At 38.4% G+C, this 14,123-nt stretch overlaps 1 protein-coding gene across 2 annotated transcripts; it reads right to left on the reverse strand.

Annotated features, from left to right (window-relative positions):
* Positions 1 to 1,244: 1,244 nt before the first annotated feature.
* Positions 1,245 to 12,688, reverse strand: LOC123868735 (putative transporter svop-1). Of its 2 annotated transcripts, none has more exons than XM_045911316.1 (10): positions 12,407 to 12,688; positions 10,700 to 10,861; positions 9,918 to 10,080; positions 9,482 to 9,603; positions 4,788 to 5,032; positions 4,328 to 4,482; positions 3,863 to 4,001; positions 3,169 to 3,464; positions 2,493 to 2,620; positions 1,245 to 1,841 (listed from the first exon to the last, which is right to left on the reverse strand). In XM_045911316.1, the coding sequence occupies exons 1-10, from the start codon at positions 12,471 to 12,473 to the stop codon at positions 1,663 to 1,665; spliced, it is 1,656 nt and encodes a 551-aa protein (XP_045767272.1). In that variant the 5' UTR covers positions 12,474 to 12,688; the 3' UTR covers positions 1,245 to 1,662. The 2 variants fall into 2 exon arrangements, with proteins under 2 accessions (XP_045767272.1, XP_045767273.1); XM_045911317.1 differs by lacking the exon at positions 12,407 to 12,688 and adding an exon at positions 11,357 to 11,412.
* Positions 12,689 to 14,123: the final 1,435 nt, after the last annotated feature.

Consider the following 14,123-nt stretch of genomic DNA (forward strand, 5'->3'; position numbering starts at 1 on the left):
ACTGACTGATTGTGTTATTCGGTACATAGGCTGGACATAGACAAAATAGGTAATGAACCATAATAATTAAATGCTTTTTAATTGCTGATTAATAATAATTACCGTGAAGTTCTTCGAAAGCTTTACATATTGAACAAAAAAAATTGTTAAATTAAGGACCAATTTTATCAACATAAAATAAGTCTTATCCGAGGTTAAATCTGAAATTTTGACAGATTATCCATATAAAACTGTCTTTACGCCTACGGTCTACGTTTATGTTTACGTTCTACGGTTAAACATCATGCAACGTTGGTGAAATCAGCACCTAGATTGTGTGCTAAATGATTGTTCTGGTTACAGGTTGTGGTTACTGCTCAGTCTATGAATAGCGGAAGGAGAGGGCACCGAGGACGGCGCCGTGGTCAGTCTGGCCGTGTTATGAAGAACCTCCTTAGAAGTGCAACGAGACTTATGAAGATAGCTGTCATCTTTCGATTGTCATGGATACATCACGTCAAACAATCATTAATTAATTGTTGATATCTCAAGCTCTACAATTTCGATATCTTCCTACGATTATATTATTCCAAATTGCCCTTTTTGTTCATTTTATAAGAATACATATTATAAAAGGAACAGCTGACTGACTGACTGACTGACTGACTGATCTATCAACGCATAGCTCAAACTACTGGACTGATCAGGCTGGGCATGCAGATAGCTATTATGACGTACACATCCGCTTAGAAAGGATTTTTGAAAATTCAATCCATAAAGGGTTTTACCCGTCAGGGGTTTGAAATTTGTGTAGTCCACGCGTATGAAGTCGCGGGCACTAGCTAGTTTTTAACCGACTTCAAAAAAGGAGGAGTTTGGTGAAGAACTGATGAATATCTTCGGAGATGGAGAACTGCAGAACTCTCACAGAACTCTCAATGGACGAGAGTAGGTACGTTAATTGCTCGCGATCAGTGTAAAATAGCTTAGTAAACAGTACGTACCTATTTAACTAGGCATAGCATAAGTAGGTATAATTGTACAGTAATACAGTGGGGCGGTGTAGGGTCACTAAAAATTGAGATAATTTTTTTTTTCAAAAAAAAAAAAAACCGACTTCACCGGCTCAAAAATATGTTATTATAGAACTACAATAATTCTTGCTTTTCAGTGTTTGCGGTAATTGAAGTCGGTTTTTTTTTGAATTTACTTTATTGCCCGGAATTCGGACGCCCAAGGAAGCTGCGCTTAATAAAAGGCATTCAAAAAATTCAATAACTTTAATAAATCTGCGAGGTAGTAAATAAATGACATCCAATTTGAAGTAGCTACTTTGTAAATATCTAACTATAGGTACTCTATCCACGGAAAGAAGTTAGTATAACGCTCTCTCTCTTTGTTACGTAATACCATACAAACGAAAGAGATAAAAATCTCAGTGAGCGATAATAATTTTGAGTCAACTACCAAACATGTATTCAAAAACTATTCGTATTTCAGTTCAATAATGTTTTCAAAAACATTCGTTTAATATGAAAACATAGTTTCGTCTGTGATTGGTTTGTATGGAAGTAGAGAAAGCGCTATACTATTATTTCCGTGGTTAGAGGTAGGTATACTAAAATAATCTCACAGGATATTCTTAAAATTTTATCTCTCGAAAAGCTCAAATCTATGCTACTACTAAAGAGTAACCTTCATTTCATCGTGTGCTTCCGGTAACTTTGCAGTTTGTATGTAACCTTTGATTTTATTCTTCTTCTTCTTATCTTGTTTAATGGCGATGTTGTCACATGGTGTACGTGAAGTTTTGCTGCATCCTTTAACGTCAGGTGGTAGAAAACAAGCTGTTATCAGACCAACTGCAAAGGGAAAACTTACATAACTTTATGCACTTAAAAACTTTTTTTAATAAATCCTCGATAGCTTAACGGTTGAGGAGCAGGCTGAATTCCGAAAGGTCGGAGGTTCGAACCCCACCCGTTACTCTATTGTCGTACCCACTCCTGGCACAAGCTTTACGCTTAATTTGAGGGGAAAGGGGAGTATTAGTCATGATTAGCGTTGTTAATATTGTTAAAAAAAATTAAAAATTAACCCAGCTGCGACCTCATGCGTTGGTTGTTTTTCCCTCAGAAAACCCCCTAATATTTATATTTCAGGGTCCTTGAATATCTTGAATATTTTGTTTAAACCTATTATAATTTAATTATTTTATAAAATGATTTGGTGACGACTGCGACTTCGTCCGCATGGATTAAGGATTTTAAAAATCCCGTAGGAACTCTTTGGTTTTCCGGGATAAAAAGTAGCCTATGTCACTCGCTATGCTAGAAATCACGTTGAACCAATCAGTTGCTCCATTGCGACGTGGTTGAAGGACAAACAAACAAACAAACACACTTTCGCATTTATAATATGGGTAGTGATTACTACATAATAGTATGGTCACCTAGCACTATGCATTTCTGCCATAATATTAATTTATACTTAGTATCGAATGATAAACTTACGTAAGACTAGTACGATGTACCCGGTTATCATGGGCTCGCAGTGTTCGAGCAGCAGCAAGCCTATCAGCTGTACACTCACGAAGCCGAAGCCTCGCGCCACCACCACTGACAGGCACGTCGCCATGCCTCTGTAGCATTAGAAATATAGAAATACAAAAAATTGGTTGTCTGTAAAGTCGGTTTACTGACGATAGTTGAACGTGACAACAAAAAGGCCGATTGTGCTTCTTTGTCGCTCGTTCCGCGCTCTCGCTTGCACTTCAAGCCTTACGTGGAACGCCTCAGAGCGAGGTATCGCCGAATGAGTCATGTTTTTTCGTGCGTGTAGCCGGCTCTATCGAATTATAAGACGTTGTCACGTCAAAAAAAGATAACCTCGACTGCGGTATGCAATGCATCGTTTTCAGCCCGCTTTAAGCGCATAAAATCGTCCATTTTGATTTTTTAAGAATTTTTTTGTAAGTAAGTATATCCAGTAACACTCTTAACGAATTTAATGACGTACCTATCATTCATCAAAATCGGTAGTAGCTAGTGGACATAAGAACGGACATATGACATATATCTAACACTATTTTGGCCTTCGCCGCAGTCGGATAAAAAAGCGTCCATACTTGAAACATAGGTAACTAAGTACATTACTAAAAAAATATATGAGGACTCTGGACTTGCTTACCGCAAATAAGTCGGGTTCAGCTCAACCAAATAGCTGTTAATGTTCCCCAATATTAGCGCCACGTACGGGAACACATAAAACATCAGGATGCTTAACATCGGCACTCTTATGAACATCAGGACGATCCCACTGATGATGCAGACCGTGAACACGAGTAGCGTTGTCCTCTTCTTCCCTAGGGGCCCGACTATGAACGTGAGCAGGAGGTTGAGTGTGCCACAGAGGCCGGAGTAGACCATCACGGCGTACAGTGTCAGAGGTTTTATGACCTGGTCGCAGTCCCTTACGATGGATGTCTGTAAATTATTGTACGGGCAATGTTATTATTTGGAAAGAATTTATTGAATCCAAAGCAGCTTAGCCAAAGAAGCTTAAAAAAAATTGCGCTTGGCTGCAATTAGAGCTACTGGCAAGTGATGATGCAGCCTAATATGGAGCACGCTTTCCTAGAAGATGCCTGTTCATTCTTGACTTAAAAGTAGGTATAGGGGAAAAATGATGTCGGAAGAGCTTTCCATATCCTAGCGGTTCGGATTAGAAACGAGGATGCAAATCGCTTCGTACATGTGCGTATGGAATGAGCCAGTGCTTCTCTTGACGATTATAAAGTTATTTGATTAAAAAAACTTTCATTTTCTATTGCATCATAAGAGGGTATTAAAATCATTTAAAAATTGACTAGCTAAACACTTACATAGTTAGAGTATCTTGATGAATGCCTGGTAGCTATGATGGAGGACGTAAGAACCTCACAAAACGTCTTGCCTGAAGTATCGTCGCCATTAAAGTATGCATTGGTCATTGTCGGCACCCACATGGTGAACCCAGTTGACCTGAAAGCAATAGACTATCCAACATTTTTGATTTGTAGAGCATTTGACTGCAATTAGACCTGCTGGCAAGTGATGCAGCCTAACATGACATAGTTTATTCCGGCATTTCTTCTACTTCAAGTCTTTAGGCTTTTTAAGAGGTAGCAGGATAACCAACTCCTTAGGTATAACTGGTGATGTGTGGCACTTGACAACTTTAAAAAACAAACGTTTTTGCGTTCTTTCTGAGATGAAGCGCGCTTGCCTAGAAGATGCTCAATTAAATCTTGACTTGAAGGTCTGATATCACCCTATGATGCCAAAAACTGCTAATATAATAAACTCACGTCATGTAAGCACAAAGCAGGATGAAGTACAGCATGAGGGAGTTTTTCAGCAGCGGAGGCTTGAACAGCGGCGCCGTCTGGTTCCACATGTGACGCAGGAAGGAGGAGTTGGCGCTGGCAGTTGCTTCCGACTTTTCAAGGCACAGAGTTTGCACCTACAGGGTACATAAATCGTTTCATCATATAACTGGGAGGTCCCGGGTTCAATTCCGGGCAATTTAAGAATTTACAGTTTCTAAATTGTCTCTGATCTGGTCTAGACTCTAGTGGAAGGCTTTGGTCGTGGCTACTTACCCGGAAAATTCGGGCCACCAAGCGATTTACCGTTCCAGTACGATGCTGCAACAACAATACAACAACAACAAGCATATAGATTTCCTCACAATGTTTTCCTTTACCGTTGGGTTTGTGCCCGGGATTGAAACCTGGTAGCGTCGAATAGGAGTCGTTATACACTTACTGGGTACTTATCATTGTCTAATCCGGTATTATAATGATACATTTGCTTCAACACTTCCAAAGCCCTATCCTCCAGGCCCTTGCTGAGGAGGAATTTAGGGCTTTCTTCCAGCACGATCAGGCCAAAGATGCCGATCAGCCCAGGGAGACACAGGATCTGCATCAGCAACCTCCAGGGCCGGTACTCCATGGCTAACCAGGGTACGGTGATGTGGAATTTCAGGGAGAAGATTGGTAGAGCTGGTACTGGTAAAAGATTTTTTAAATTCAATTCGATGATAATTTAGCTCTTGGCTGCGATCTTACTGCAGTCTTAGCTGCAAGCGGGCTAATATGGAAGGAGTATACTATCATCATCATTGTTAATCCATTGCCGGACACTACTGAGCACGGGCTCCCCTCAGAATGAGAGTCGCCCTTCTCATTCTGAGTCTACCACGTCGCTGGCCAAGACGTGCGGATTAACAAACTTCACACACCTTTACCATTATGAAGAATTCACAGGCATGCAGGTTTCTTCACGACGTTTTCCTTCACTGTTAAAGCAAACGTAAAGGTTCGAGTCCGGGATCGAACCCCTGACCTCCCGAACAGAAAGCCGATGTCTTAACTACTAAGCTATCACCGCATTAAACTCCGTATCCATAATTGGTAAAGACTAGAATGAAGCCTGAGCATCGTTCATGAGCCTGAGCGACTTTACAATTGAGCTCTCATTCATTTTATCTCAAGTGACATCTCAACAGTGTATCTCAATAAACAACGATGTGATTCCATCAGTCGTGTAATATTCACAGAAGTCATTGATTGTAGACACGACGGTGTGACGGAGCCATAACAACCTCTCATTGTTTCGTTTTCAATGATCACTTTACTATAACCAAGTCGTGCAATAGCGGCTAATAGATCGATAAAAGTAATCCTAAATCATTTCATTTCAAATCGAGAAGATACGATAATAATTTATTGATTGTGACATTTGGTACAGAGATAATGCTTGCTTGCATTCTGGGGGCGAAAATATACTTTTGGGTACTTCTCTGATTTGACGCAAATCGGAGAAAATAAGAGAATTTTTTAAATTGTGAAAATTGCTGAACTAAACTAAAATATAGGTGAAATCAAAAAGAATGACCGAGTTATATCAAATTGCACCCATGAATTTCAGAGATATATGCATTTGAAGTTTTCAGTTACTGAAGGTAATGAGTTCTAGTGTGCTGGTAATGATTTTGGTGGAGAAGGCGTTGATGTTTATGCGATGGTAATGAAGCAATATTTCATTTTCAAAAAAGAACGTATTTCTTCATCTCATTAATCAAGTAAACAGAATTAATAACGGAAATATTGCAAACTTTAACAAAAATATTATTCCAGACATATCATCACCTATAAATTTTACTTGAAATGTATAAAATAATCGTGCTGCGAGAGCATATTATCACGAAAACAAATGTTTGGTGATAGAACAGTATGAGCGAAAACATGATTATTTTAATTTGCATAGAAATGGCAGACCTGCGAAGAGTGTCGTATATAAACAGTTTAGTTGATGATAAAGTTAAACCAATTTTGGACACTGAAGTCAAAAAGAATTTGTAAAACTATATATACAAAACAATATGTTCGCAGACACATGTCAAGGAATCATTGCAACATCTTGGGAATGTTAAGAAATGCAATGAATACCGCACTATCAGCCTCATGAGTCATGTTCCAAAGATGTTTCTACTTATCAGCTCTTAAGGGATTAGAAATAAATGTGACAACTACTTTAATGAGAGTCAGTTTGGATTTAGATTTGGTGTTGTAACATGAGAAGCATTATTTGCTATAAACGTACTAGTCCAAAAATATAGAGACATGCAAACTGATGTATGAATTTCCTTCATTGATTATGAGAAAGTCTTTGACCGTGTGCAATAAGTGGTACTTATTCGTCGTTTGCAGGATGTTGAACTCGTTTGCACAAAAGGGTTCTTTATATAATCCCATCCTCGTCGCCACTGAAATATACAAGAAGTAAATAACCATGGTCATTTCGATACGCCATTTTATTCGAAGACACGTCAAAGCGTCGAAACAAAAGCCTAATATAATTATTGACATACACCATCGACAATTTATATTATACAAAGCTAGCCCTTGACGTCAATTGTTGAGGTTTTGACGAATACATAACATCTTTTATTACTATAGGAGTAGTAAGTTCACAAGGAGCACATTCTTTTTCCTGTGGATGATTTTCTTCTAAATCCCTTGTTATCTTAAACAGTATTTCTCAATCGGCTTACTTCTTTTTATTTTTTCTATATGTTTTTTTAATTTTCAAGTAACTTTTTTCGCTGTATTCTTTGTTGTCTTGGAGTCAAAAATAATCCGTAGAGTTAAGCAAGGATGTCTTCCTCACCACTGTTATTTATCTTGCTTATCGACGAAGTTATGCGTCGTGTCACCAATAGTCCGAGAGGGATATCATGGAGCAGTAGGCAACTTGAAGACCTTGACTATGTGGATGACCTGGTTCTCATATCAGATCGACTTGAATACATTAAGGGGCATGAGACGGGTCTGCCCGCGAAATTCAAATTTAATTTGGTTTTTCCACAATTTATAAACTAATACGACAACGTAGGCTTATGATATTTTAATTGTGACAATAGCAGTAACATCCTCACAGGTTTATATAAAAATCTTTACTTGAAAGGGTCCAGTTTAAGAAATTAATTCTAGTATCGACTATTCTCACAAATTAGTGAGAACAGTCGATAATAGAATTAATTTCTAGTCTGCCGATTACCACAAAGAAAACAGTGGAGATGAGGATAAGTTCTACTGCTTCAGAACCGTTTTATTTAGAATACAAACCAATTAACCGAGTGGAGGAGTTCTGTAACCTCAGTAGCATCATTTCTCCTAGCGGCGGTGCCGAGGCTGATGTCGATAACTGGATTATAAAAGCTAAAGCTCTCTCTGTTTGAATAGTTTGTAAATTCAGTCTTCTTATACAGGTGTGAAACGTGAAAATAACTATATCGCTAATCCACAGAATTCAGGTTTTCCACAATAAGTGTTTCAGTGTTATTCCCCGCATTTTCTGGCCTAACACGATCAGAAATGAGGACTTGTGGTAAAAATGCCAGCAACTCAAAGAAATAGCTTTGAATGCGATTGCGATTGGCCGGGCATATTTTGCGAAGAGAGGAAGAAAACGCTGCTCAAGCGGCGTTTATTGAAACCTGTCTGCCTGACACCCTGGCGGTCAAATAAGACCTGGTCGACCAACCAACTCCTAGGAGTTGGTTGGTCTAGAGGTCTGCTTAAAAGAGTGGAATTCTCGTGGAACCATGTCAAAGCAGCAAAAAAAGGCAGGGAGATATAGAAAATAACTGCTGCAGCCCTAATATCCAAGAAGGAATGAAAGGACTCCATCATTCTTCTTTACGTTTCGCATATTTTTCTGGATCTTTCTTTAGTTCTTCGTTTTTTGTGTTTTTAGCCTGCGCTAAATTTTTTTCGCGCGTTTTTGACTATTTCTTTTCACTATGGTAGTTTCTAAAATCGATATATGATGGTTATTTTTAATATTGAAATACCACGAGGTGCAATAATTTTGAATAGTTATTTCTAAATTGCTTGGAACAATATGGGCTACTAATTCAACTGATTAGTTAAAGAATTACTGAAGATTAATATTTTGTCACGTGATTTAACGTCAAAGGATATGAAGAAAATTACACAATTTTGGTATAACAATATTTCCTGAAAAAATCATCACCTCCTTCAATTCAACATCATTACCTTCAATTTTAAAACGGAAGGTAAATTACGGTAATGATAGTAACGGTAAAGAGGTTTTGGCAGTTTTAATTTTCTAACGTCGTATTTTAAAATGCAATATATATGAACATCAAACTACATACTTATGTTGTTATTAGTACATGAAAGAAAATAAAATTATTAAGAAAAACTAATTATTTGTCCTAAAATGATGTTGAAGGTAAAGAGTGAAAAGTCGTGCCAAACACCAGTTTTGGCACCAAAAGCGTAAATTTTTTTTTTTCTACAAGTGCACGGCCACTTTCCGCAACATGCCTAGATAGACTGATTATGGCTTAGTACGGGGCAGGGGAGAACGGAAGGCAATATGTATACTAGAAGGATATTTTGGAGGTGCCATCTCAGTTGCAGGTAATGACTTTTTTTCTGTGCCAAACATTTGTTATTTTTTTATGACGTAATTAAATGATTCGTACGTGTAAAAATGCATTTTAATTGCTTCTCAGGATGTATATAATAATATGTGAAAAACTCGAGCTCGTTTAAAACCGTCTTCTTTGAAAATCATAGCGATTTTTCCTGAGACTCCTGTTTTACCCTCAGAAGGAGGTGAGTTTTTAATATCAAAAATATTATTTCTGAAGTAACCTTTGTAGTTACAATTTTGAATTTTGGGGCACCCGTAGCTGAATATACAAGAGTTCTTTTGTAATGCAATTCTCATCTGTAACTTCATTAATTTTTTTTTTATTGGACCTGAAATGCCATTTGCGCCAAATCTGAGAATCACCGTTTTGTCCTGCAAAATCAAACAGTTCCCAGATTTTCAAAAAATTATATCCACACGAACAAAGAAGTACAAAGAAGAACATCCAGTTTTTACATAAAATATTGTAATTAAAAATTGCAACTCACGACATATGAAAAGTTGCCCCACCATGGTAGCGCTGGCCATGAGGAACATGAAGCGATTTCGATACTTCAATGGCACTGTCTCCCCGAGCAATACGAAAGCAGCGGCGTTTGCCGACGAAGAGCTGCAATTTAACAATTATCATCACCTCAATCTATGGCTGGCTTACTCTGACCGTGGGTCTCCTATTAGAATGAGAAGGGTTTAGGCATAGGGCATAATCCACTCTTCTCAGAATGTGAGGGACTAGTTACCATCCTACCAGCAAAGCTGTGCCGGGAAGCGACTTAGCGTTCCGGTACGATACCGTGTAGAAGCCAAAGGAGTGATTCCCCCTTCCTGGTTAGCCCGCTTCCTTCTTAGACTTTATAATCACTTACCACCAGATGAGATTGCAGTCAAGGGCTAACTTGTATCTGAATAACAAAATGAACTCACAATCCAGCAGACAAGAACTTCAGCAAGCAGAGACTTTTGAAGTTGGGAGCGATGCTGGTCACCAGGTTGAAGAATAGGCCGATAGGCATAGCGATGGTCATGGTCCTACGTCGACCCAGCGTGTCGGCGCATAGGCCCCAGGCGTACGATGATACCATGACACCTGAAAAACAACAAAGAAGCATTTTTACACAACATCCCAAAAAACGGTGAGACGTTTTCAGGAGTCATGTATGTAGTGTAGTGAGTTACTTCTCTATGTGAGTTTTTTATTCCGCCATAAATTTTAAAAGCCCGAACAGATTTGAACCTATGGAGCATCGTTAGAATCTTTACATTATCTCGAGTGGCTTCGGCTTTTTTTTTTGTAAAAAATAACATTAAGTATGGCGGCTGTTTGGTGCCATTTTCAAATATGAAATTTTTTAAGCGCGGGATTGCAATTATTTTTACCCGGCTACGGCAAAACCAAAAGGAATGGTTATGATTTTAGCAGTCTATCAGGCATGTACTTTTATACATTTAGCAGGTATGTACCTACTTTTATACATGGTTAAGTATATTTTGTTTTGTAATAGAATGTTTGAAAATAATTGAAAAACCATCGCCAATTTTTGGCTGGTTCGGTACAGGAATGGCATTCCGAAGTTCTAACCAGTGGTCGATGCATTTGACGATTCAAAAGTACTTGTGAAAGTTTATTTTTGTCAAATTTTCTATATTTTCAAAAGTAAGATGCGATCTATTTCTTATTTCTATATTTTCAAAAGTAAGATACGGACCTACCAACGGTATAGCGGACAGGATCCCCTGCTCTCTGGTCGTAAGATTCAAGTCGCAGGAGACACTCGGCAGCAGCACGGACAACCCGAAGATGTCTATGTACATCCCCAAGATCAGCAGACAGCACACTGTCAGCAAACCATAGTTGTATTTGCCGCAACCTGTAAATAATATGATTACGCTTAACTAACTGGAATGTTTTGCTTAAAGACATCATCACCAACAACCCATTGCCAGCTAAGTACTCCTCCGAGTACGGGTCTCCTCTCAGACATCATCAATGTTTCATTCCGATTCCCATCTCACTTCAATAAGTTTCCTTTCAGAATGAGAAGAGTTGGATTGGCGCTTGGCAGACTTCACATACCTTTGTGAACATTAAGGAGGTGTGCAGGTTTCTTCGTGAAATTTCATTCACCGTTAAAGCAAGTGACATCATCATCTTATCCCAATTCCCATCGTCTACCCATTATAGCAAGTGTTTTCTTAAAAAGAGAAGAATTTAGATCATACTCCTCCACTATTCCAAGTGCGGATTGAAAGTCGACAGACTTCACATACCTTTGAAAACATTACGGAAAACCCTCAGGCGAGCAACTTTCTTCACGACGTTTTTCTTCAGCTTTAAAGCAAGTGATGTTTAACTATGCTCTTACCTCCGAAAAGTTAGAAAGACCTTAACTTGCCCTGTGGAGTTCTGAAATCCTACTCAGGACGTGATGGAATGAGATGATGAAATTAAATTGAAATAGAAAATCAATTAATTATTATTATTTCTTGAATGATATACCTATACCTATATTATTATGATATCTATATAAAATTATATCAATGTGTTTATGCATAAAATGTTATTGGTTTGTGGTATCTTCTTACAACTGTGATGGATATTAACAAGCTCCCTCGCATTTAATAGAAGTCAATCAATGGCAAGTATTCTTATTAGATAGGATGTGTTCAGGAAATTGTAGCGACATTTCAGAAATATCTACATCTAGGTAACTAGGTATACAAAGCTCTGTGGTGTAAAATTTGATGACGCATAGTTCACGACAGGTTGACATGGCAACTGAGGTGGGGACGCCCCGCACACCCCCCGCGTTAATCCAGTGCGGGATAGTGCGGATTGAGCTGCCAGCTTAGTGCAATACTTTTAAAAGCTATCTAATGAATTTTTCGGTTTTCAAGATGTCGATGTTTAAACCGTCCTGCAACATAAAAGGTCCCGGTATATGACCTGCTGACTTGATTACCTAAGAACATGCATTTATTAGCTTGAAGTTCTAATATGAGAACTTTTTTTACAGAGCTTATTTTTCGGTCTTATAGTAATTTTTGTATGTACGAGAAAAGGACGGAAAACATACTTACACACAGCGTTACATTAGTAGACGCACCCATGAGGCATAGCCCCAGGAGCGGAGGGTGTGGCTGTGATGGGTGGTTGGTGATGAATGTTTCATCAGTCATCACCCATCCAATCACTGGCTGCCCCACCGGTTTCTTGCCTGTCCAGTTTGGTGACGGGCGAGGGATGTTTTAGATGGGGGACGTGGAGAGGGAATTACCCTCTCTGCGAACCCTAGCCCTCGGGAGGACCTGTGGATGATGGGCACGGGAGGCGGTGGTATCATGAAGTATTTTCCTCACGAAAAAAGGGCCTCTGTACAGTGTACTGAAATCATAATAAATTAAAACACACTCACCGCTCACATCTAAGGCGTCCTCAAATGTCCATTTTCCTAAAACAGCTTTGTCTTCAGTTTCCTCCATATTTTATTTAACTAACTTGTGAAAACTATAAACTAACTATTTGAATGTTAATTAAGTCTAGTTAATGTTGGTGACAATGCGCGCGCGTGCATTCTGTGTCGCCTGCAGTGCATTTGTAAATGAATGGAGTCGGCCTTTGTGAATTACCAAATTAATTGTAATAAGAAATGATTGCCCTGCAGTACCTACATAGGAGCAATAGGAGCTATCCTGGAAAACTGGGTTTTCCTGCAAAATCTAATTGTCCAGGATAAGCTAAGTAGATTATGTGCTACTAAATATTACTTATTTTATATTTTCAGATTTCAGAATAGAATAGAATATGCTGCAGAATAGAATGGACAGAGATTCAGGTGTGGTCGATTATTTTTTCATAGCAATTATCGCAATCATTATGTTGGCTAGATTGATGGTATCGACACTTCACCTATAATATGACTGTGATATAGATAAATCATTATGATCTCTACGAAGATAGCAATGTAAAGAATTTAAAATTTATTGATTGCCATTTTTCATCACGATCACAAAACAAAAAAATAACACAATAATGGTTTATGCTAAGTTGTTTCCTAGTTGCATATTTTTCTAGTAGCTACCTATGACCCTTGCCTGGGGTTAAATAGGCGCGAACTTTACCCACGTGGTAAAAAAAAATCTATAGAAACAAGACTACTTTTAAATCTATAACGCCCTGGTACAGTCGAATGTTTGGAAACTTGTTGCAAAGAATCTTGGGAGGAATTTCCAATAGGAATTTGAAAGGAATTTTTTGGAATGCTTCCGAGTGGTTTCAGAACTGCATAGTGCAAAAACTAAACATGGTTTAGAAAATAGTTTTTTTTTATGACAAATTTTTGTTCATAATGTGGCCCGCATGTTTGCATGTTTTACTAGGATATACATATCTGTGCTAGGATATGCCTATATTGGGGAGTATTCTGAGGAGTTGCTTGCCTTATTTGACCCACCTTTTTCTACAACCGCACCGCACGCAACCGAAAGCAATATCACTCGCTTGCTGATTACCCCTTCCAGGTTAGCCCGCTTCCATCTTCCATCTGCATCGTCACTTATCACCAGGTGAGATTGCAGTCAGGGGCTAACTTGTATCTGAATTTAAAAAAATCGGACAGCTCATTGTTCGCTTCCCCGAGGGTCCGGATGTCGGCGGGGAATTTCCGCTTTACATCCGGAAAATTACGCAACAACCCTAACAAACAAGTTTCCTCCATATCCGCTATACCAGGATATCATGTAGAGTAAGAATATGTATTTCAGAGTCACAAAGAAGTATGAAATTTGCTGAAGAAATGGAGATGGTAAACGTTGTAAATATGCCTGTCTATCTGTATGTCAGTTACCAGCTTTTCACAACCCATTCGCTTAACTGATTTTAAAAAAATGATTAAAAAGAAAAAAAACCTATATAAACGCTGTCGAAGAATTTTCTAAATTGAATTTTTGAGACCTAATTATTACGTAATTGTCTAACTCTAGATGATGCTCGCAATTTCATCTGCGTGGATTTAGGTTTTCAAAAATCCCGTTGAAACTCTTTAATTTTTTGGTGTATGATTAGTATATGTATAGGTGTAGTTGCGGTATAAAAAATAGGTAGCCTATGTTCGTCCCTGGGATGCAAAATTT

This window comes from Maniola jurtina, chromosome 10 (assembly GCF_905333055.1).
Source record: "Maniola jurtina chromosome 10, ilManJurt1.1, whole genome shotgun sequence".
NCBI classification, from domain to species: Eukaryota; Metazoa; Arthropoda; class Insecta; order Lepidoptera; family Nymphalidae; genus Maniola; species Maniola jurtina.